The sequence below is a fragment of the Saccostrea echinata genome, unplaced genomic scaffold, assembly GCF_033153115.1.
Source record: "Saccostrea echinata isolate AGI-Se365-2 ecotype Australia unplaced genomic scaffold, CSIRO_AGI_Sech_v1 ptg000054l, whole genome shotgun sequence".
Lineage (NCBI taxonomy): Eukaryota > Metazoa > Mollusca > Bivalvia > Ostreida > Ostreidae > Saccostrea > Saccostrea echinata.
The window spans coordinates 39,654,799-39,679,947 of NW_026889803.1; the positions used below are offsets into that span (position 1 = coordinate 39,654,799).

Here is a 25,149-nt window from a genome sequence, read left to right on the forward strand (position 1 = left end):
CAGTCATCTGTTGGGTCCTTCCTCAGCACATGGCCGATCCAATTCCATCTCCTCCTCCTCACCTCGCCACTGATGCTTTCTGCTGATGCCATCTCCAGAACTGTCTTGTTTGAAATATGCTGCTGCCATCTGACCTTAAGAATCCTTCTGAGGCACTTGGTCTGAAAGATGTCAATCTTCTTTTCCTCTGTCTTGGTAAGCTCCCAAGCCTCACATCCGTATAGCAATACAGAGAGGACCAGGCTCTTAAAGAGGGAGACTTTTATCTTTCTAGTGATGTCTGTAGCATTCCAGATGTTGGCTAGCCTCCTGAAGGATGCGCCGGCCAGTGCTATCCTTTTCCTGATGCCAACAGTGCCTCCTCCATCCTTGGTGACATTGGCGCCGAGGTAAGTGAAGCTGTCCACCTCGTCGGCTTCACTGTTTCCGACTGTCAGGCTGGTTTCACTCTTGCTGTTTATCTTCATCACTTTGCACTTGTTGGCATTCAGCTTCAACCCAACTTTTGCCGAGTTTTCTTCCAGTTTTGTTGTCTTGGACTGAATATGGTTCATTGCTGATGACAGTAGGGCATTGTCGTCCGCAAAGTCAAGGTCTTCAAGCATAGTGGTTAAGTCCCATCTAATTCCTGTTCTCTTTTCTCTGGCAGTCTGTTTCATCACCCAGTCTATCACTAGGAGGAACAAGAAACCTGACATGCAGCATCCTTGTTTGACACCAGTCATCACAGGAAAAGGGTCTGTGGTCTCATTGTCATCAATCACAGAACACTGAAAATTGTCATAGAGGGCTTTGACCATTGTAATCAGTTTTATGGGTCTAACAATTGGTATGAAATACTAGTATGTCAGTCAAAATACAACACATTGGTAGCTTGTATTTGCTAACAAGGTCATTAAAACAAGTATAGAATTTACGAAATCTGATTTTAAACGATTGTTGAAATTCTGTAACATTAACTTATCTGTCAGTAGCCTGCCCCGGTTTAAGAATTGATAGTTCTCAGAGCATGTTCCTGGTATCCAGTGTAAATCAGCAATTCAGTATCATATAAAATAGAGAAGGAAATTTTACAATGATGGATTAATAAAGACACATACGTAGTAAGATAAAATGTCGAGGTCCAGAATATTCAATTGCAGACTCGGCTCAAGTGAAATTTTTTGTACGCGTGTTAGTCCCATGCATGTATGGCGAAGGTATATTGTTAATTTTAATCACGGGAGCTTGGGTTTTTAAATGAATTGATATCTTATATGATTATATATAATATATAAGGTATCAAACATATTCATATAGATAAAGACTCAATCACCTGAAAAACTGAACTGCATTTTGTCATCCAAAATATCTTCTAATAGATGATCTAAAATCACACTTTTAACCTGTTTTCCATTTAATTTACAGAAATGACAGAAACATTTCTATATTTCGCGTATGGAAGTAATTTATTACGACAGCGGTTGACTCTACAGAATCCATCTGCTGTATTCAAGGGTGTAGGGCATTTGAAGGTAATTTTTATGATTTATAGTTGAACTCAGCAAACTTTATTTAACGTTAACAAAATTTTCATTTTTTTTTTTCCATTTTGCAATATCAAAAATATTAAACATCTCTACTTCAAATTATAGGTTCTACATGTAATATAGTGAGTTTTCCACTAATTTCTCAATAATTTTAAAATTTAAAGAATTTCAGATTGGATTTTAAATCCCCATCTGACCCAAAAATATCTCGCTGGCGCGGAGCTGCTGCGACAATTGAACCGCATCCCGAGGGGACAGTTTGGGGGGTCATATGGAGGCTAGACGCAAAGGATAAAGCCAGTCTTGACCGGTGCGTACATATTGTAAATCTTGAATAAGTGATCCGATTTGCAGAATCTATAAAACGACCTGTTTGTTGCATATTTATGTCCTCTGTAACTTGTATCCCATTTTTTTCTGGCCTTGATTCAAAGTCATATTTCAAATGTGGAGATCACTGAGCAATGAAATATTAAAAAAAAAATAATCCAATTTATACTTCTATAAATTTTCATTTGAGTGCTTAGACTTTAAATTACTGTTGCTTATACCACTTAATGATTAAATTTGCTCTGATCTTAATTCTCAGACGCACTGAACACAGGGAAATGAGATGTTTAAATAATTTTACAAATCTTTATAAAAATGTTGTTAACCATTACACCCCATGCCATCGAATTACATGGCGATTGTCAGCAGTATACTTTTAGAGGGTGCAAAGGTTTTTTATTTTGAAAAGGTTTCGGGTAGGGATGGCAATCGAATACAGAATTGCCAATCGGTTAACCGCAAGACGTTCCGACCGATTAATCGGTTAATCGTATCAAAAATTATCGACATACTTCTTCATTGTAAGCTCTATTAAAATATGTTACATATAGTAAATAAATATTACCGGTATGTTTATAATTTATCAGATATATACATTATTTCATTATTTTAATAAGCCAAACAAGAAAGAAAGAAAGAATCCCATGGAATATGCCTGAAGTATCAGTTACATTAAAAAAAAAATCAGAAGAGATGTCGTGCAAATTCATTCTGCATTGTCACCATTATCAAAACTAAGTCTGAACTATCGCTTAATTTACAATGTTTGTTTAATAATCTAATTTGATATGTAACTGCAAAGGATAGAAGAGGTACGGTACACATTATAATCAGTTCGCAGTACTCAGCGATCATTCAATTTAAATCATTAAAGACAACGACATGGTGTTTACACAGGAATTAACATCTCGAAAACTTGCTAATTACCCCCATGGTGTCCATCTGGAGAGCCTTAATTATCTCTGAATCAGCTTAAATAGATAGGTGAAAATGCTAACATTTTTTAATTGATTTTTTTTTTGATGAAATTGTGTTCAGATATACACATATATTATATTTTTCCGACTAACCGATTACAGATTTTCTAACCGGTTACCATCGTTCCGAACGAGTAATCGGTTAACCGATTACAAATTGCCATCCCTAGTTTCGGGTTTTAATTTCGGAACCCATGTTTGAGATCAATTAAAATCTAAGTACTGTATGTTAATAATATTTTTTGACTGACTCTGGGATCTTTGAAAGCAATGGATTCAAACTTGAATATGATGCTGTTCATGATCTAAAGATGTATAACATGATCTAAACGTCAAAGGTCAAGCTTACAGAACTCCAAAATGCTGCAACCATCATCTGTTACAAATCTTGTCAAGGAATAGATCTGCATCACCACCAATTATGGATGTTTTTAATGCCTTGTATGTTAAATTTATTATTCCATGATTCAATGCCATCTTATCAAGGTAAAACAGTGCTGGCTAGGGTGTTGTAGGTGTAGGCATCTTTATGCATGATGAACACATTTTCCTACCATTGTTATGAACTATATCTTATTATATTTCAGACAAGAAGGAATATATGATGCCATAAATGTGGAAGTCATTACTCCTGACAACAAAACATATAGTAACTGTCGAACCTACGTTATGCAGAAAGCCTATATCACAGATCGCTACGACAACCGTCCATCTCCACACTACAAAGATGTTCTAGTTCGAGGAGCTCAGCAAAACAACATACCCCAGGCTTATATAGAATTCCTACAGAATTTGGATGACAATGGGTATTCTGGCAACATTCCAGTGTACAATCAAGTTCTGGATTCTCTAAAACAATCTTAATTATTGTCACAAACTTTGCCCATTAAAAAGTGCAAGGCTACAAATTGTCCTGTAAGAATCTGTAAAAACTTCTGTATTATGTGATTTGATTTTTTAATATCAAGACAGTTTCAATAATAAATAATATATATTTTTTCCATAGAAATAAACAGTGTTCACACAAAACAAAGCATCACTCCCACAATTCATTACACACATCCTTCTAATGTACAGTTAAAACATTTCTCTCCCACATAGTATACTCCAGTGATACTATACATGCTCTACAATGTCTTACTTTCACTAAGCAATCTTACTTCACAAGCAGTTATACAAACTGATTAGAATAAACAGAGGAGACAACAAAGCTGGCTGTTAGCTACTGTGTGATGTACATGGATAACAAAATAGTAGTGCAGTAGGAAATTACAGCATACGTAACAATACAATGAAACATGGAGATTGAAACATGGAGATTTCACAAACTTTATACAGCTCATGACAAAAGAGTATTTACATACAACAGAGCTTTATAGACTCAAATATACAAATACACTTGTAAGCTACTATCTTTATAACAAGAACATCCATGTTCTTAACAATAACACCAATCTTGCGCATCAACTGCCACAGGGTGGCTCAAAAACAAAGCACATATACAGTGCAGTCCATTTTCACAGCACAATTTTTATATGGACCTGGTACTTCACATACATCTTGAAAATCAAAGAAAGTATTGAATAGGAATGTAAAACAGTCTACAAAATTGTATTTTTAAAAAGATGTTTATGCCCCCATTTTTAGCTCTACTATTCTGCAAATGTTAACACATGTATATGGACGGATACAGTTGTATAAACATGTTCCTCAGGTAGAGAAAAGAAGAAATAAAGTTCATTATCTTTAAGTTGATACTCCATTAAATTGAATGGACCTTTATGTGCAATTATTTTCATGCTAATTTTTTTTTATTTGAACACATTAAAACTATAAATTTCAGGGAAAAGGTCCATTCTGAGTGCAAAGTAAACATAGAAGATATTGATGTAATTTTTCTCGCCAACTTATCTGGAATGTACACTTTAAAAATCCTGTCAAAAACAGAAAATGGATCCAAGGAACAAGGAGGATATCTTTTAAGACAATGACATACAATAAACCTTTAAAATCAGTGATCCAAAGAATGCAGCTCCATTTTAAATATAAAATAAACAAAAGTTTACAAAATATTGGACGGAGGTAGAGATTAAAAAATTGTGTTTTGAAAAAAAAAAATACAATGCATGTTGGCAATGTAACTGTAAATTTGAAAAGAAAACTACTAAATTCTAAGTATCAGTGTTGTTGTCCAAAAGAATGTCCCGTTAATGAAAATCCACCACCGAAGTGCATATCATGATCGTTCATATCATGGTCATCATCATCCTCTGGACCTCCATGCATTGACGTAACTGTGATTCCCATACTCAGATCTACATTGCGACCCTCCTTCTCCTGGTCATAAAAGATACAAATATTATTTTAAAAAAATCAATCAATAATACAATATCTACAGTTAAGATACATAAGAGAGGCATTCAGAAAAATGCACCAAAGCATTTAACATATTTCATAGCAAAATAATCAAAAGTCTATTATTAAATTTGATATGATTGAGATCTGATGAGTATATGTTGGTACTGTGAACAACATTCAGTATCACTGCATTTTCCTACAACAATGAACATGCACCTTGGAGTATACATGTTCAGAAGTATCAATTCACCATGTAATCTTAGGGTATTTTGCAACAAATTCATCAGATAGAATCACCTGCAATAATTTTAAAATAATTTTTTAAAGCTGCTAAAACATTCTTTAAAAAATTCTTACAGCTCTGTAATCCAGAAACATTTCCTTGAAAGCCATAAAGTCACTAAAGGTCAGCAGCATTTCAAAGATTTCTCCCTCCAGCTCATTTTTTCGTTCCCTGTAAAAGTATCTATCATCGTTTTAATAATCTTCTAAATAAACTCTCAAATTTTATAGAATCAATTTATACATGTATATAGGTTTACATCACATTAATAGACTATATTGCAGTATGGTGGCTATGTGTAACAGTGTGCAAAAAAAGAGAAAAAAATTCAGCCCTAAACCCCAGACTGATTAAATTATTGCCGGTCTGGTAAAAAAAAGTCTGATCACAACAAAATACAGTAGAAACAGATCTGTCACAAAAGTAGTGTATATTAAATAAGTAGTGTATATTAAATACATCTTTAGACAGGGTCTCAGATTCATGTAGCTACATGTAGCATAATAATGATTTATTTGTACAATATGCACAAACAAAAAGAGTTGGCTGGTTAAAAAATTGTTAGTCTCGTGATTCAGGCTGGTGATGATTTTTTTTTTAAGCACAGATTGTTTAAAAAAGTGTACATATTGAATACTTACATGATTGTTTTGGTGAATTCTCCCATGGAAAAACTTTCAATTCTTTTTGATAATTCTGCTTCTAGGTACTTTTCTACAAGCTCTATCTGTTTGAAATTGAAAGAAAAAAGATTACAATTATAGAATCAACATACTACCACATGACAGAAGTTTTATCAATGATATATTTTCAAAACATGAAAAGTATCAATTTTCTTACTCTATAATGATTTTTTGGTATGGGAGTACCATACTTACATATTCTCTGTGTATATCTGTGTAACAGAATTTGTTTTCTTCTGTGTCCTCAAATTCAAGGTAATATTTTTCCATAAAATTATTCTGTAAAGTCTGAAATTCATCTTCTGTGAAGAAAAAAATGAAAAACATATGCAAGCTCTGTTGTAAATTAAAAAGTAAATACACTGTACAATAATTTTCATTTCAAAAGTTTAAAATTAAATAAAAATTATATACAAATACACATACATTGTAAAGGAATAAAGATACATTCAAAGATAAATGTGAAATACATAGTGAATCTATCTGTATTTTAATGTGTTTACATATAATCTGTTGACAAAGAAATTAATTCTAAATTAACATACCCATTATAATATCTTCAATGTGACCTACTGCTTCATCAAACTTTGTATCTATGTCACTGGAACTGTAAAAGCAAAATATTTATCATAATTTAGTACATAATTGTGGTATTAAGAAAGGATAAAAACGAAATGTGTTTGATAAACAAAAATGCTCCGAGAGTGGCCATTCATAATGAAATACAATGAATTGAAGGAGTTCTAACAAAATAAATTATAAAATAGTAACAAGTAACTGTGGATAGGCCTACTGCACTTGTAGATGGACAGTTATATCTAGCAGAGAAAGTGCCACATATACCTTATATCAAACATGAAAGAACCTACATTATTGTAATAATATTGCAGAAATATCCATGAGAATTTCTAAGACAAATTCTTTGTGCCTTCTCAAGAATTCATTTATTCATTAACACACTGATAAAATTCATTTTACATCATGAGATATACGTTTGAACTGTAAACAACACTAAACACATCGTCGGAAACCCACGGCTGATTACGCTTTGTTCCTCTCTCCATCACTGGAGAGAGGAACAAATCGTAATCAGCCGAGGTTTCCGACGATGCACGAAACAGTGACATACATGAACTTACAACTACCAAGTTCCTTTAAAACAGCATGATAAAATAAATGTCATATAAATAAATAAATTATTATAGCAACAAATCCATGGTGAAATGCTCTCTCCATAATACTAGTATTACAGACAACACAAAAATGTGCAACATTTGAACAGTAATGAAGATCATCCATTGCAGGGAATTAAATATTGATTTAGATCAGAAGAACACAAATTATTTACCAATAGCTTCTTAACCACATGTGGAGCCCTCTGAACAATGTGTGCGTTATTTATAGGAAGTCCTTCTAAATGTTCAGAATATGATCCTGATCCATTTAAGTTTAATTTATTTTATAATTTTTTCATCAGAAAAAGGGATGAGTTAAAGACTTGATAAAAATCATTAAAGTCTCTAACTTCTGAGGTTCAAAATTTATTAGGAAGATTAAAATTTATGACAGAAACACAAAATGACAGATGGTCAGACAGGACTAAAACAATATACCCTCGATCTTTGATCTCTGAACATAAAAATGCATACATGGACAATCTGTTTATCATTGACAGATATATTTAACTAAGAAATACCTGGATATGGCTAAGTCTTCATCAGGAAAAGCAAATTCCATAGGTTCAATTCCATCTGTAACAAACAGATCAACTCAGAACAGTTATGCTGTGGGTTTTATTTAATTTAATGTTTGCATGGTTAATTCACACAGATCAAGATAAAACTATTGATCTAATATGTGGAGATTTTGTGTTGCAGACAAATTAAATCAAAGCTTCAAAAGAACTGAATAATTTTGACTTGTTAAATAAATAAAGTGCAGTGGTAAATTTAAGGGGGAGGGCACACCTGGCACCCTCCCTCAAATTCTCAAATTCAAGATGAATCATCTCTATTGGAAAGTGTTCATTCACTCCCTACAAAATCTCAGCTATAGAATCCAGGAGCTTCACCCTAGACCCACTGGGGACTCAAACCCCATGCCTAGTCAGCTGGCACTCCCTCTGATCACAAATTTTGTTTCTATGAATGTTAATTAGCAAAATTCAACAAAATCAGGGACACTTTATATACCTCCCTAAGAAAGTAAAGGCTGATATTATGATTTTTATTTATATATTAAAATGGGGATTCAATTGTATGCTGAATCTGTATTGTACAATGTGTGTATTCATTACAACCATAATCAAATGAAAAATACTAATCCTAATGATTATTTAAAAAAAACAAACTCTAAAAATTTCCAAGTACATGTACTTACACACACAGACACTCATTTTTACAGTAGTGACTTCCAAATATCCTATACTTCCTATGGCTAAGCCTTAAGTGATATAGTTAATGTTGACCTTCGCGACTAGACCTGTTTTTAAAAAGCCTGATCGATCTCGTGTTCGAACAAGTTCATGCTAACTACTTTCTCAAACCACCGTGGTGTTTCACGCGCGTACGGTGTTTACAATCAACTCCCACTGTGAACATCAGGGGGAAACTTAGCAGGTGTCTGATAAGGTTATCACAATCACACAGCGTATTATGCATTAAATATTCACAGGAACACAATATATAAACTAATTTAAAGAAAAAAACTAATTGGTTAACATTTTAAAACAAGTGTACACATGGAATGAATTTGAGCATTAAAAGATACACAGCAAGCAAAGATAAATGATTGCGCCCATGACAAAAGGGCCTTATGGCAATTTTGCTAAAACAGAGAAATAACGTCATAAAGATATGACGTTGCAGACGGTGAGCGGTGACGCAGATTTTTTTTTATCCACGTGTTTTACGTTTTGACACGTCTAGCTTACTTTTGTCGTTGTTCTCAACATTGAAATAATTATTTATTTTCATTTATATCTTTAATTCACGTCTTGATCTTCTAGTCCACTGATATTAATTAAAATATTTAAGAATATATTATATTAGAATTTTATTCGAGACCCGTTTCTTTACTCTATGTTATATTGTAGCTTTATATACGTCTCTGATCTAGGCTGTGTATTTCCTATACATGTATAGAAGCTTCAGACAAGATTATTTTCTGTATAATTGAATGTGGATGAACGAATGCGATTTTGATATATAGACAAATTGAAGTTATTTGTTAGACACGTGTATATTATCAAAATATTGCAGAGGAAATCGTTTTCCTGTATAAGATCCGCCCCACCATTCTCAACACATCGATCATGTCAACATTGAAGCATTGGTACATCGTGCATAAATTTTTCACGTAAAATGCTTTAATTGCCAAAAACTTGAAACTGATCACACTTCTTCCAACAGAAAAGAAAAGTATTCTTTTAAGTTTTCACAAATCTAGCAACGATATTATTTTTAAGAACTATAAATAAAAACAAGAGAGGTAACTCTGACAAGCGAGATATTAGAGAGGTACCAGAGAGGGACTTTCTTTTTTTTTTTTTTTAACACCATTCAAAATCAACATACTCATACAAATTTGCTCCCGTAGTATAAAAAATATTTTTAAAAATCTTACTTATCATCAGTTAAAAAACGTTTTAATTTTAAGTATTGTATTTATATTTTCTTTAAAAGTATTTTTGAAAGCTCATGGAACTAGCTGCTGTCAAAGTGAAAGAGGAAAAAAAAAATAGAATAAGAAAAGATGCTACATTGAACAGACTTTCATTTGTTTTTTAAATTTGTTACATGTGCATCTATTTCAACGTGAAATTATTATTTTAAAATAACTTGAATTTTAATTTTTTTTCAGTAATAATGATCATAAATTTAAATAAATTTAAATAAAATGAAATTTAAAAAAAAATTGTTTCGTCTTATTTTTGTTGTTGCCACTTCCGATATAAGTACTTGAAAACAAACAAAAACTACCGAATGAAATAAAATTGTTCTAATTGTTCTAGCTTTAAAAAAGTTCACATGTATGTATACCTGATGTGTGTGTGAGAGAGGGAGAGAGAAAAAGAGAGAGAGAGAGATGTTACATTAAATCCAGTTTATCAATACAATGTGAAATTTGAAACTTTAATGAAAAGGCGAATTTTCAAAAAAACAACAATACCGTATTATGAAAAGAAATCTCTATCTCTTTTTTTTTCTTTTGTTGTCTATTTATTTTCAGTAACTCGAAAATATAACGTTTTGGTACTCGTACGTGTTGTGCATAAAAAAGTTCAAAGGTTTTATCTGCAGTTTTAAGTCACTTACAAGTCAAATATATGTAATGCTTATCATTCATAGAATCTCAGCATTGTATGTCATTACAGTTCTATTTTCAATCTAAAACTCGTTTTCTTATTGAAATAATAATCTCAGTTATCGGTTTAGTATGATACTGCTTAACTTGCCATTGAATTATGTAAACAGGCTGATTTTGTTATTTGGATTTATTGAAATAAATCTTTTTAAGATCAAATTGTATTTAAACATGCATTGTACAAATTAAATTAAATGCTAAAAATATACTACACAAAAGACTAAGAATATGTTTGCAAGTTTTTATTTTTGTGGCAGTGCAGGAGACCGGGGAAGAGGGTCAGGGTCATTTTATATTACCGGGACCTAACTACAAGGATAAGCATGCATATCCAAGTCTCTGGCATGGGGCCAGAATGGAATTTTTATATTGTAAAACTTCATATAAATAACACTTGAAAACAATAACATTAGAATTTCATACGATAAAGAAGCCGCGAGAAATGGGGGGGGGGTGTTCTACACACACCATCACATAACAATATTTACATGTACCTAAATGTGTGCCACATCGTAAAAATTTGTCATTTAAAAACTCAGCCAGTCAAGGAATATTATGAACCAGTCGCATTTAACTGACTGGATATATAAAACTTTCAATTAATTTTTACACCCCCCCCCCCAGCCGAAAAAAATCTATTAATTAATCTGCATGTCATTGATTCATAACGACAACATATATATAATTATTTATGATTTATTTCTTAGAAAAATCTATTTTAATATTAATTTAAAAAAATGACATATTGATTTCATTCAAAGTTCAGGTAAAATTTGTTGAAATGACAATAAAATACCCGATATCTATTAATATCCAGTGTATACATGTTCTTCTAAAACCATTTAATTTTACAAAATCAAACAAAATCGTTATTCTAAGACGCAATTTTTCTCATGATTAACTAGATTTGATAGCAGTTAAGTTTCCATTTCCAGGCATGTGGAGCTCATGATCGCTGTTTGTTTTGAAAATGATCCTGCTCATACATGTATACATTTACGTAAGGAGAAGTTCAAGGTGCAAAAATAAATTGAGGAATTATTTCAATATTATTTCAAACCTAACCAAATGACGTATTTGGAGGTTATGGGGTTGGTGGTGGGAAAGCATCCCCACTGCACACCTAAAATGTAGGAAGATTTTAAAAATAGACAACCCTCGTATGCTATTAAACTCATGTTTACTGCAAGAATTGCATGTTTCTGTCATTTAACTTTTAACCCCCCCCAACCCCACCCCCCCCACCCCCCCACACACACAATCCAACCACTGGTGATCCTGGATCTGTTCCTTTCATTTTAAATGCATGTGAATTATAATTCATCCATTTGTTTATAATTTATCAACCTGCTTACTTAAATTAATTATTTAAAAATTTTCCTTGCTGTGACTGAAAAAATGTGTATCATTTCAATTTAAAAAAAAAAGTTTTGTTACCACATGCGGGCAGAAGTCCTTCTGATTTTTTGTTTGAATTTTTTTTTTATCGAATATTGCTTAACATGCAGTGTATCAACTCAATGTCCTTAAATTGTTGTACAGCGTATACAGTAACTCACTACATTTCATAAATTTTCTGTCTAATTATATTTAGAAAACAAAAACAAAAAAAACAACAAATTTTCACTACCCAGCAGCATCTATTTTATTGTTGTTCCCGAGAATTTTTTTGAAATATTTTTTAACTTCACATTTTGAAAGAGATATCGTTTATACTGGATTCAACCCCCCCCCCCCCCCAAAAAAATGACATCTTGTCCTATCGAGAGCCATGCTTGAAATGAGATGATTTTCGAATGAATGCTACAGGTTTCTCAAACGATTATTACACGAGATAAATACTTTGGTTTTGAGAGAATAAATTGATATTGAACAGAAGCCGCTTGCTTCTCGGGTTTTCCTGACATTCCAGCATAGTGAAATGTAAAACAAACAAACGAACAAACACTCATAATTCTATACACCACTGCATGATGGATAATACTTAATACAACTATTTATTATCATTTATATAATTATTAAAAGAGACAATGACTCAAAAATGTTTCTGGAAATACTCAATAACATACGTTTATTACTGTAGTAACATTACAATGCAACGTGAAAGTCATGTTCACTCTGAAAACTTTTGACGTTGGTGCGAAAGTAACATGACGTCATTGTTTACCTGTTAAAGTATCATTGATATAAATGAAGAAAAAACCTACTTAGAGTTGACGTAGGGCCATAAAAATTCAGATTTGGCAACTTCTAACCTTGCTCTATTAATATCCATGAAAACCTTAAAATGTGTAAAAACTGCCATAAGGGCCCTTTTCCCATGGGCGCAATCAAATGTATAAGTCTCATGTATACGTATACTCATATACGATGATGTTTATTGAATATTTGAAAATAGTTTAAAAAGGAATCACTAAATAGAAAATGTTACATACCCGGTTTTTCTTCTCCAGCATTGGACGCCATGCTGGCATTTAACCGGAAGAAAACTTTTTATACTATTCGGACAAGTTTCAATTATTTTCCGGGTAAAACAATTAAAAAAAAAATCACTGGAATTATTTCAGGACTACTAGATAAGGCTTAGACGAAAGCAAAAACAATGCAAAACAAGATAATGAAATTGTTGATCCTAGAAGAGAGAGAGAGGGGGGAGAGGAAGGAACAGATTTTGACTATTTCTTTCAATATTTTCTTGCAATCTGATACAATAGGAGATAAGACAACAGAGAATAGAAAGAGGTTCAAATGCCAAGAAATATCGACAGGGGTAAACCACAGGTGCTTGAGAACAGGACCCCTCCCTCCCAAATGTAGACCGGTCGGGGTCTGTTATCGAGGGACTATAATTGCTATCAAGACATATTTCACACCTATTGTTCTATACCTAATTATCAAATGTGTGCAAAACGGGAACACACCGGGTTCCTGTCCTCAAGCACCTGTAGGGTATAAACTAATTAATTCAAGTTAATGTCTTGTTAAAACCTTCAACTTCTAAACGAAGAGTCGTAAAAACATAGGCGCACTTGCGATTCCCACCACTTATCATAACCGGGTCAACCTCATTCTGGACTCCAGCCTAATGGTTCTTATTTTCTGTACCTCAACCACTGAAGTTTGAGGAGGCAGAGTCCCGAATGACATTGGGCCGATCATGCATTTGTTTGTATAACCCGGGATCTTTGGCTATGCAAGTGAGAGGACGCACCAAGTGGAATAACTCTTATAATCTTTGAGCTTGGTCGGAGTGACCCTATTTCTGCGAAATGACCCTTGTATATTACACTTCCAATTTCCCTCTAAATCTGAGGACCTTCCCTCACCAGAGCGGCTCACAGGTGTTAAGGTGTGGCACTGTTACCCAACCTGTATAAAATGCAAGCAGAGACAGACACAATCCAGTTTCTGACTTTATTAAATTAAACAATCCATTTTTTTCTATTAATGATTACAATAAATATTTTTACACAAGATACTAAACATTATAATAAACATTACCACTTATAATCTAAATATTTAAACCTGTAAATAAAATTAGCCATCTGAAAATTTTACTTAAGTTTTATAAAAACGCGCAAGTCTACAAAATGATCTCACCTGTATAAAATGCAAGCAGAGACGGACACAATCCAGTTTCTGACTGAATGCGTCTGGCCGTCCGCTCATTTTATACCAGGTGTACCCTTGTAGTTTTACATCTCCATATTTGTAACTCCCTCGAAATTTGCCATAATTACTTTAAATTTTAGTTTGAATTTCAGTTACCATTATTCTGTCCTCCAACACTCTTTAGTTTCCTAATGCACTTTAAAAATCATTTTCTATCTTTTGCATAATTTTTAAATATTCTTTGTTGTAGCTAATTTATACTAACAACTGACCTCTGGTCACCTCAATACTATTGGTTGCTCTTTTCTCCTTACCAAATACATCTTTTGATAAACAAGTAACAAAGCGCATTCCAATCTATAATGTATCATTTTCTTGGAACCGTCCAGGTGAAAAGGTCAAACCCTAGTGGCCAGCATCTATGTTTATTTTTTTCTTATCTTCAGAGCTTCGTGTCTGTTATCTCTCTCAGCCGAATAGTGCAAATACATCAAAATATGTTACATTCTTATTTTAATGCAATTTTTGTTATGATAGAACCCTTGGTATTTGACCTGACTTTAGAATTGGGTCAAGGTCAAAGCTCATTGTGCTGATATTACCTAGCTAACTTTTGGCACCCCTACCCCTTCATAGCACAATTTGTCTAAACTTCAAAACCTTGGATCGACACAAAACTTTAGAGTAGTTACTCTTTGGAAAGTTTATTGGTTACTGTTCCATGTATAAATTCAATGTAAAAATGAACAGTTCAACACTCAAACACTGTTCAACAAGCTGGAGTGAGTCTGAAAATTATCTTATGCGCTTGCTCAATGTTTTTATTATATAGGATGGAAAGCAGTATGCTTTCAGAACTTATACCCACCCTCTCAAGTTCAATTCACTAATTAAATACATTAAATTGTACGTATGTGTTAGTCTGTGGGTAATGCCGGGTATTGAGTATTATAATTTCAAAGTCTGTTAGTTATTGTGCCTATTATAAAACACCTACATATTTGGGCTTCTGTCTAAAACATTTAATTAAATAAGATAATTTCTATAAGTATAATATATTCATAACTCTACTTATATATTCTACAAACAATATTAATCATATTAATATTGTAAATGTCAGAGGGATCAAGTAGCTGATTTGCTCAAAGAAAACATTTCGTTGCCGGAAAGTATAGTTATACTAACTTGAGTATGTTTGGACACTGTCGACATGACAAGCCCGTAGGAAGCAATTTCACTTTGAGGGGGCACAACCATACATTTTCAGTTGGGGAGGGGCACTTTCAAGTACTAAGATTCCTTGACAAGCCAAAAAAAAAGGGTCATCAGACGTTATTGAGGGGGCACAAACGTATAGTAGCTATGTTTTCTATAGTATTCTATATATCGGCAAAATTATTGGGGGGCACGCCCCCCCCCCCCGTGCTCCCCCTACCGGTTCCTACGGCCATGCATGAGTACACCTTTTAGGAAAAACTGAGTTTGTAACCTCAGTGACAAATCAAGGGATGGATATTTTCCCCACTTTTTTCCCCCTAAATCCCCTACAATATTAATGGTACATTGAATTGTGTAATCAGGGACCTATATACTAACGTTAGTATATAAAGTTATACGTTAGTATATAGGTCCCTGGTGTAATGTTTATGTTATGTTAAAGACTGAGTAATGACGATTGTGTCATCTTAGAACTTAGGATTTCAACAAAGGGTCAGTATTAAAAGTGTATTCCTTAAATTCAATTTGCAAGCCAATGTTTCACAGGACTGCATTTTTTAAACACGTAAACACTTGGTTAAAAGCTAAATTGTTTGATTATCACTGATCGAAGTAACATATATTAATGAATGGTTATTTGGAAATTCTGGGGAATGTTTTTTTTTTCTTTCTTCTTCTTTTTTTAATATAACATAAATTTGTTTTTGTTTGAAAGACATTGTGATAATTTCTTTAATAAAGAAAAAAAACGTGCGTCGGCCGGGAATTGAACCCGGATCGACTGCTTGGAAGGCAACCATGCTGACCATTACACCACCGACGCTTGTAATAAACACAGCGTAATTAAAATATAAAGACAAAACCGGAAACAAACCAAAATCCGGACGTTGGACAAATTATAGATAAATTCATACGCATAATACTTATTGAAGTTAAGAAAAAGAAAAACGGATGCTTTGCCCCATATAAGTTTATCTGTATTTATCTAAAAGATAAATTATTTAGATTTATCTTACATAGAGAGACTAAAAATTAAATCTGATGAATATTATCACTCAATTAGAACTACTTTATTATGGCTGAGTTGTTAGGTCATGCCGATTGACAGAAGAGAAAATCGATGTAACAGTAATTAATCATGACATTGTAGCGATCAAAATTACAACTCGACATTATGGTTTTGATTTTCTAAAGAGACCAAAATAGTTGTAGATTATTATACAGGTATATTCCATTTGTATTATTTGATATATGCCGACCGAGTTGCATGTTTGATTTTGATTTTTGAGTAAATTCGGGAGGGGGTATGTTTTTTTTCCTGAGTGTCATTATTGTGGATTTAGCTGTCATCTTATGGTTTAAAGTAAATATATAATGCTGCTTATAAACAGAAGGGATGTATCAACTTTTGAGTTCACTGAGATATTCCTCTTGCTGTTTTATGTGTACAGCTGTATGTGAAAATATTTTTCATTGTCCTCACGTACCATAAACTGTTTAAGAAGGGTTTTGATTGAATAAATGAACTTGAACTTGTAACAGACATAAATGGTACTGTTATTATAGCAGTTGTTCAGCTGTTGTTTATTATGTCTCTGGCAGTACGTAATGCATTGTATTAGCTATCCAATCTCTTATAATTATGAATCAAATTTAAACCCTCCATAGTAATTTAACACTGATTTACATATTTAGCATAGATACTAGAAGCTTGCACACATGAATGAATCTGTATTCACACCTGGTGAAAAAAACTTCCTGGGTAAAGGAAGGAATATGATCTGCTCATGAAACAAACTGAGAGGTGTAGGACAACAAAACATTACTTACATTATACATCTAAGATTTTAATTACTCTCTTTTATGATGAATAGTATAGGAAACAGAGTGGTCATGTCAACAAGCAGTAACTTGGTGGTACCAGTGGTGCTATGGGGTAGAAAACCACCAACTCATTGTATTGCTGCAATACTGATGACCCCTGACCAGAAGAACATAGTAACAGGATGCAATGATGGACAGATTGCTATTTGGGATGTTGCTAAGAATTCTCAGGTTAGTACAGGAAAAGAACTTTCAAATTTTGAACATGTTAAAAGGACATTAATATTTTATTGATAGATAGTTTTCAATAGCTGTGAATTTAGCAAGAGTTATTTATTGTTAGCCACCATATTGGAGGTCAATATGCTCAGATTCCTTCATTATTCAACCAATTTTTAAGTTGTCATACTAGCAATTGTGGTATAGGATTCTTGTTTTTCTGAAGAATATACATTTAATTCAGAATTTTCATTTTCTAAAGATTTTTTTCCCCAAATATCTTTGCTAAACATATTTAAATTTGGTAAGACAAAAAACAAAAAATCACAAGGTTGACCTTCGAGATGACAGCCAAGGGAAAAAGAGGGAAAATATGTCATACAATGACTTTCTAGAAACAGATTTGTAGATTTAAGCAATACTAGTAATTTCAGAGTTATAATGTTATGAGTCAAAATATGATAATGTACTTAAGTGACATTTAAATGTACTGAAATTCAACTTTTCAGTACTTTTTTTATAGCCTAGAACAAGGAACCTGCGGGAGGTGTATTGCAATAAGATTTTTTTTTGTTCCTGGAGATTCATTTATATCAATGTGCTGCAAGGGATCAATACATTTCTTGTGCGTAACCATTCCAGATCTACCCTCGCAGTATGTTGTTTGGTCACACTGCTGCCATTAGCTGTTTAGCACTAGGTAGTGAAAAAGCAGACACCCCTTACATCGTTAGTGCTTCAGAGAATGGGTAAGAATCTGAGTGTTTGTAGAGGAATTAGAAAAATATAATTCATTTTTCAAATATGTATAATTTTCAAAATGAGTACAGTGTACCAAAAAGTAATTTGTAGAAAAAGACAGATATTTTCAGTTATTGGACATTAGTCTTCTTGATTAATATTGGCAGAGAGATGTGCTTATGGGACATCAGTGATGGTAGGTGTGTTGAAAGTACAAAGATGCCTCACATCCATACCTGTATGCAGGTAACTTTTCATAAAGTGGTTTGTAATGAACTGGTTTATGCATTTACTGTTACTTTTGATCATCCCGTATTATCTGGGAACAAAAAACAAAACAACGTTCAAACTGTGGACATCATATTTTTTAAGAGCTGAATTCAGATTCATGTATGTTTAATTGCAAATTTTAGGCTTACCATTTTCAAGTATCTAAGGATGTTCGCCTGGTGTGTAATGGTTACTATCCAGAGATCTTCATCATTAATCCTAACTCTCTAGAAATCCTGTACACCCTGTCATCTAAAATAGCACCAGACTGGATCAGTGCCTGTTGTATCATTCATCCAGTCACAAAAGATGGCAGGTCTATTTGTCAGGGTAATACAATGTCTTTACAATGTATAGTGTATTATTGTAATACATGTAGTTATAGTGCTTTAAATCTGTTTTACTGAACCATGTGTTTACACAGTATGTTGAATCTATTTTTATATAGCAATCACAATTAATTACTAGAAAATAATATAAAAATAACTTGAGAAAAGACATGAACTTCATATACATGTATGTAGGTCAATTCTTCATATCCTTGACAATTTACTAGTAAGAAAAACATACAGCACTTACTATCAGAAGATTTTGTGCAACAGGATTTTCAACAAATTAGTGCATTTTAGATGATGTTGTGGTAGCCATTTCAAACTCTGGAGCTGTTAAAGTTTGGACACTTACTGGCAATGAAGCCATGGTAGGTACAGGGAATATAAATACTTGTGAATATTTTGCTGAACCAAAAAATCTGTAGGGGATACATACTACGGTAAACTTCTGGTAGATTGTAAGTTCATACACATATTGTTTTCCTTCCAGACACAGCCAGTGTATGAAAATGAGTCAAAACAGATCCGCTGCCTGAATGCCCAAACTTTGACATGTTGCCCGTACAATCAGAGGACAGTTCTTATTGTTTGTTCTAAGTACTGGCAGGTGAGAAACATGCAACAATCTGTATTTAATCTAGTTCTTTCAAACTGATGATGTATCAGAAGAACATGATATACAGTATTTCTTGGCTGATCTGAGCCAAAGCTTACTCATCATTTAAGTATTTTTACGATGTTTGGTTTATAATAACACTTAAAAGGCTTAATTTTTTAAGCCTCTTCATCATTGAAGTATTTTTTGGATATTTGGTTTATGATAAATTAATTTTTAATTTTGACTCTATAGAGCTAAATTTGGCAAGCAGTCATTATTTATCATTTTTTGGGCGATCAGTTACAGGAAGTTAGCTGGGGGGGGGGGGGGGGGGGAGAGATTGCTTCTAATCTGTTTGCAAATTTACCACTGTGCAAAACAAGTGAAATGTACAATATAGAGACTTTGTTTATTGTCATGCAGTTTTCACACCCTTTTTATTATTGCCCCTTTCACCCTCATCATCAGTGGGCAAATCTAAAACCAAGCGCATTCAACAGAGACAGAGTTATCGCTCTATTAACAAACTACTGTATGTTTAGACAGATTTACAATACAGGGTAAAATAGTTTGATGTGCAAAACGGGAAAACATCTTGGTGCAAAAATAATCCTGTAGACAGTATTGCAAATGAAATTTTTGAAAAAGAAATTGGCTTTATTGTAGATTTATGATGCAGGAGACTTCACACTGCTATGTTCCGAGTCTAACAGGTGTGGTGAGAGATGGTCAGGTGGAGACTTCATTAGTGTGGACAAGGTCATCGTTTGGAGTAATGAGGGCAAAGGTTACCTGTATAAACTGCCTGTCAGGTGAGAAAAACAAGGAAACTGAGGTAAAGTCTGGTAGTGCTGTGTACTTATAGTGAATAGTAATATGCTCCAAAATAAGTTCAAACTCTCATCATATTAGAAATTATCATTGAATTTTACTGTGGGATTTGGTATCCATGTAATATGTGTGTGTTGGGTGTCTTTTATTATTAATCTGAATTCTAAACTTTTTATGTCAATTCTTTGTAATATTTATTATTTGGATGTACTGTGCTGAAAAAAGTAGTCTTAGTTTGACACATGGTATACAAGCTACTGTTTCGGCATAGTACATCCAAATAATAACTCTATTATAATTATTATGCTGACTGTTGAATGTATATAGCAATTAAATTAAATTCTCAATCCCAAACCTGTTTGTAGACATTAAATCTAAATGAAAATTTTCTTGAACATTCTTTAATCAAGCGTTATATCAAAAACCATTTTAATGACTCCAAAGTACCAGTTCATGTTATGTCGCAATTTTGGTAATTTAATTACTGGTAATTAGAATATTTGTTACTTAGAGAATTTTTCTTCAAGATCGTTGTCAGTGATATCAGTCTTTTGGAAATGATATTCGTTTATTTCTTGTTTTGTGTCAAATGTACGAAAACTACATTTATGTATTTCAAAATACACTACTTAATGTAACTATGTTTGTGGTGTAATTGGCAGAACATTAGCCTGATGTTTTTGGGATCGTGAGTTCAGTCCCTAGTGTGGGCGCTAACACATATTTTCTCTAGAAAAGACAGCCATGCACTATTTCGGCATAGTATGCTTACCCTTTATAAATCGTTTGTATACTATGTGAAAATAGTTGGGTATTGATTATTATTACATGTATATAGAGACAAACTGACAGGAAGCATAATAATAATTCATATGTATATAATTATATTTATACACAGTGTGCATTTAGTCAATCCTACTAATGTCATTCAGTGCAAAGATTTGTGCACTAGCCATTGTGTAAATTTAAAAGAAACATTCAATTTCAGCAGTATTACATGTATTAGTACTAGTAAATAAGATGTGTCATAAGTCAAGAACATAAACAGATTTTAGCTATTGTTAAGCTGAGGTTCAAAACAAAAATTCCAATAGATGAAATTTTTTCCTCAATTTTTTTTCTTTTTATATAGCTTGATTATCACCATATTGCAGTTTATTATGATGATTAATAGTATATAAACAAATATATAATATAAGTGCACTTAAAGAATTGAGTGTTGTTTTGTTTAGAATAATATTTTGTTGTCCAGTACATGTATATTCATTTGTCATTGTAGAATTGCATTTTGTTTAATTACTCATTTTAGTAACCATTAGATTTATTTTCACTTTCAAGTTTGCTTAAGGGAAAAGTATTGGAAAGGTAACTGATGCATTTTAAAAATGAAACTTTAAATTTCGCTTAATTTGATATTTTTCAATTAACTGCAATAACCCTTCACATTAACCTTCTCTTTCACCAGTCATTCCTGGGTTTTCAAGTCTGACTGGCTTGTATCATGTTTCAAACGTTTCTTTTTTTTTTTTTTTTAATTTTTTATTTATTTTTTAAGCTTCCCTTTTATGAAAGAAAAATTTTAAATGTTGTTAAAATAGCCTCTCTTTTTTTTTTTGCATTTTATCTTCCATTTCATTTAAGCCTATTTTGTAATAATATATTTTGATTTATTTTTTTTACATACTGTCAGATACTATTAACAAACAAAACAGATCTTTTCTGTCTTAGGCACACTGGATCTTTCGCTAGAGCTACATGTTTTATGCTGGTATAAGGAATCACCTCAAGAATACAATGTATAACAGAAGCTAGTGTTGATACATGTAGAGATGCATTTGTTCATATTAGTAACTGTGAAATGCTCATACTGTTGTCGCTGGGGAACTTCCTGTTTATGTACATGTGCTGATTGTGATCATGTTGACACTGAATGTGAAGGTGTATAATACAATTTTTAATAACGTCTTGTCTTTAGTGTTTGCCTGCTTGTTGTTCTGTGCAGTTCTGCTTTTTAGAAGCAGAGGAGACTTAATTCAGTAGCTGCTATATATTCGTCAGAAATGATTGTTTATAAACAATATTCTAAAAAAAACTTTTGAAACTTAAAAAGTTCAACTTTGGATAATAAGGTACTGGGTATTAAAATTCTTGAATTGAATTGAATTAAACTTGAAAAGAATTCTTTTATTTATAATCTTATGGATGAAATATCTGCTACAAATTAGCATTAGCCTTTCTTTGCAGTGCAAATGCTGAGAGTGTGGAGTACCGTAAACCCTCTAATCAGACCTCACCCCATGCCTACTACATTTTGGACATGTTTTCAGAGTCTGTGAGTACTTACTTGAGTCATTAAAATTTTCATTGTTTTTTGGGATTTTTTCCTGTCTTTCATTGCTTACCAGAGAATTTTGAGAAATTCCTGAAAACTGTGATTATGAAAACTTAAATTCAATATTAAAAGAAATAAATCTAGTAAAAGATTCAAAAGAGTTTTTCCTAGTTTTGATATTTAACATTCAACTTAACCTCTCTGGTTTGCAGTCAATGGCATGTTCTCCAGCTATGACATTCCATATTGGTAAAAGCGATAGACCAGGTCGATTTTTGCTCCGAGGAGACTCGGAGGGACAGATTGTGATGTGGACCCTCCCTGAGGTCACTGAGCGCCAGATGACCTTGGTCCGCCAGGAGAGCTTTGACAGATTACCAGGTATATGTCATTCATCTATGTGGTGTGTGTTCACCATATTCATTGTACATGTACAATTATTTGTAATTTTGATTTCAAGTTGTGTATTTTAATATACTTGTACACATACATCTAATTACATTTTCCATAACATTGTAATATTGCTGTTTTGTAAAAGTCTTTCAAAGTACATATAGCAACAATTGGATGTACACGAAGAACTTTGATTACTAATGTTATAAGAATGTCTGTAAAGTACATGTAAGTGGATCATCAGAAGGTTGTTGCTACATATACTTTAAGAATTTTTTTCTCCCACTGACAGCTCTGCCTCCACGCTGCAGCATCTCACTGGCCGATGTTTGGGAAAATCTACATTATCCTCCAGCAGGCATCATTGATGGGCTGGTAATAGAAAATTTTAATTTCAGTTATGCAATTAAATTATTGTCTTTGTATTGAAATAATATTATTCTGAATTACTGATTACAACTCTAAGGCATGAATGGAGGTGATTGTATATTTCAGGGTTTTTTTTTTTAGAATTTAAATGTAAGATTCCCCATTAACCTAAATAATTCTCTCAACATCAGAACAGAATTTAAATATGTACATGTATGAAATGTCAATCTAATTGTTTGTTTGTTTTTTTGGGGCAGGGGATTTCTTTATTGACATTTTAACTTTCAGATTCATGCTTTTTTTTTCAGTGTGATGAGAATAACCAGCCATTAGCCATTACTTCTACTATCTACATTCCATCACAAGGAAAAGTAGCCTGTGGGAGGGAGAATGGCTCCATTGTGATAGCACCTGCTTCACAGAGCATTATCTTACAGCTTCTAGAAACAGAAGAGTTCAAACATAAAGGTGATTATTCTCTTAGAATATATAAACTACTGAAAAGGCAAGCTCTATTTCTTTTGGCCATCATCATGGTATGCTGGAGTTGCATGATCTTTGGACTGGTGTGTAATAGATGTACCTGTGTACATTGTACTTGTTTACTGAAAATTTTTACCATTTCATTTCCTTTTCATATGTACGTACATGCATATGATTAATTATTGCAGATAATTAAGATTTTACTGCAAGATATTAACAAGAACAGTGTAAAGAAGTGTGGAATTTATTGGCCATAAATGGATGTCTTCCCCTCTCTCAGTAGTAGCCTTGGTCAGCACCATATGACTCCCAAGACATGTCCTTAAATTAACAGTAAAGCATATCTTATGTACTGTACTAGACCATTTCACGGTAACTGCAGAACTGCTCTTTTGCAGGGCAGAATGATATACTTTGGTGAAATATGACGTAAAAGTAATTGTTAAATATACATCATTTATTTATCTGTCAACAAAAACTTCGCCAAATGTTGTAATTTTGCCCTTCAAAGGACTCGTACTGCTGTTACCGTGAAGGGGCTAATGGTTGACAACATGCAAGGGATCAAATTTATTTTAATAAGTGGTTACTTCATATTTGAAAATATTTACCGGTGTTTTCCTGTGGTCTTCACCTTTGATATACATGTATGATCATATCATACCCTTAGCACTTACATTGTAAATATAAAACCAAGGGTTCCAGACCTACCACCAGGTCACAATTTTGTCTCCTGCCAATTTTGGGGTAAAAACATGTAAATAGTCACAGTTATTATTTACTATAGATCACTAAATTTTCATGACACCTTATTTTTGTGTAGGATTATTGTTTGATATTTATAATTGAAACAAAATTTTCATGAATTTTGCTTATTGCTCTATATAATCTTTAATAGTAGAATTATACACGAGAATGAAATTTTCACGAGCATACAATCTCAGATAAGTGAAAATAAACTACTCACAAATAGGAAGTGATTTACAGTATTGAAGTTAGAATAGTTTAATACTTGGTAATTGTTGATAAATACATATAGCTGTCATAATCTTTTTTGCTGATATTTTTTTAATGAAAACTTGTCCTAATTTCTAAAGTTACACTCAAGTGTTGTAAGTGTGTGACATATAGTTTTTTCCTCTTTCAGATGTACCAGTAAAGATTTTACATGGGCACCATGGTTGTGTGACCAGCCTACTGTACCCATTCAATGAGAGTACACGGTATGAGCCTCAACACTTACTGTCTGGTGGAGCAGACTTCTCTGTCATGCTGTGGGATATCTACACCGGCAGTAAACTTCACACATTTACTGTCCATGGAGGGGAGATCACTCAGCTACTGTGTCCTCCAAACAATTGTAATGTAAGTACTGATTAAGGAAAATTCCCCACTTTCTTCA

The 25,149-nt window shown here is 33.0% G+C and overlaps 3 protein-coding genes and 1 non-coding gene across 7 annotated transcripts in view; 2 read left to right on the plus strand and 2 right to left on the minus strand.

The window, feature by feature from the left end:
* The window catches only part of LOC133206275 (gamma-glutamylcyclotransferase-like), a 6,897-nt gene extending 3,114 nt beyond the window's left edge, over positions 1–3,783 (plus strand). The window contains exons 2-4 of the mRNA XM_061342228.1: positions 1,408–1,514; positions 1,694–1,839; positions 3,424–3,783. Coding sequence (XP_061198212.1) covers positions 1,410–1,514; positions 1,694–1,839; positions 3,424–3,700 — 528 coding nt within the window. The 5' untranslated portion in view covers positions 1,408–1,409 and the 3' untranslated portion in view covers positions 3,701–3,783. The remainder of the gene's footprint in view (positions 1–1,407; positions 1,515–1,693; positions 1,840–3,423) is intronic.
* On the minus strand, positions 3,777–13,011 carry LOC133206273 (ADP-ribosylation factor-like protein 2-binding protein). 2 transcript variants are annotated; one of them, XM_061342224.1, is made up of 7 exons: positions 12,961–13,011; positions 7,857–7,911; positions 6,706–6,767; positions 6,356–6,462; positions 6,119–6,204; positions 5,552–5,648; positions 3,777–5,173 (listed from the first exon to the last, which is right to left on the minus strand). In XM_061342224.1, exons 1-7 carry the CDS (start codon positions 12,989–12,991, stop codon positions 5,015–5,017), a joined length of 597 nt encoding a protein of 198 aa, XP_061198208.1. In that variant the 5' UTR covers positions 12,992–13,011; the 3' UTR covers positions 3,777–5,014. The 2 variants fall into 2 exon arrangements, with proteins under 2 accessions (XP_061198208.1, XP_061198209.1); XM_061342225.1 differs by lacking the exon at positions 12,961–13,011 and adding an exon at positions 8,540–8,689.
* Positions 13,012–16,106: 3,095 nt separating this feature from the next.
* On the minus strand, positions 16,107–16,178 carry Trnag-ucc (transfer RNA glycine (anticodon UCC)). Its single transcript has one exon. It is a non-coding gene; the product is annotated as a tRNA-Gly (tRNA).
* A 311-nt stretch (positions 16,179–16,489) lies between these two features.
* LOC133206265 (WD repeat-containing protein 7-like) overlaps positions 16,490–25,149 on the plus strand; it is a 253,062-nt gene continuing 244,402 nt past the window's right edge. For 2 of the 3 annotated variants that reach the window (XR_009723729.1, XM_061342211.1), the window contains exons 1-14: positions 16,490–16,579; positions 17,230–17,410; positions 18,041–18,147; positions 18,307–18,385; positions 18,553–18,739; positions 19,039–19,109; positions 19,232–19,348; positions 20,006–20,151; positions 21,509–21,535; positions 22,415–22,502; positions 22,715–22,883; positions 23,188–23,270; positions 23,573–23,732; positions 24,895–25,112. Coding sequence is in view for 2 of the 3 variants with exons in the window: in XM_061342211.1 (XP_061198195.1) it covers positions 17,249–17,410; positions 18,041–18,147; positions 18,307–18,385; positions 18,553–18,739; positions 19,039–19,109; positions 19,232–19,348; positions 20,006–20,151; positions 21,509–21,535; positions 22,415–22,502; positions 22,715–22,883; positions 23,188–23,270; positions 23,573–23,732; positions 24,895–25,112 (1,614 nt within the window). In the remaining variant the exon portion in view is untranslated. The remainder of the gene's footprint in view (positions 16,580–17,229; positions 17,411–18,040; positions 18,148–18,306; positions 18,386–18,552; positions 18,740–19,038; positions 19,110–19,231; positions 19,349–20,005; positions 20,152–21,508; positions 21,536–22,414; positions 22,503–22,714; positions 22,884–23,187; positions 23,271–23,572; positions 23,733–24,894; positions 25,113–25,149) is intronic. The other variant, XM_061342212.1, reaches the window with a different exon arrangement.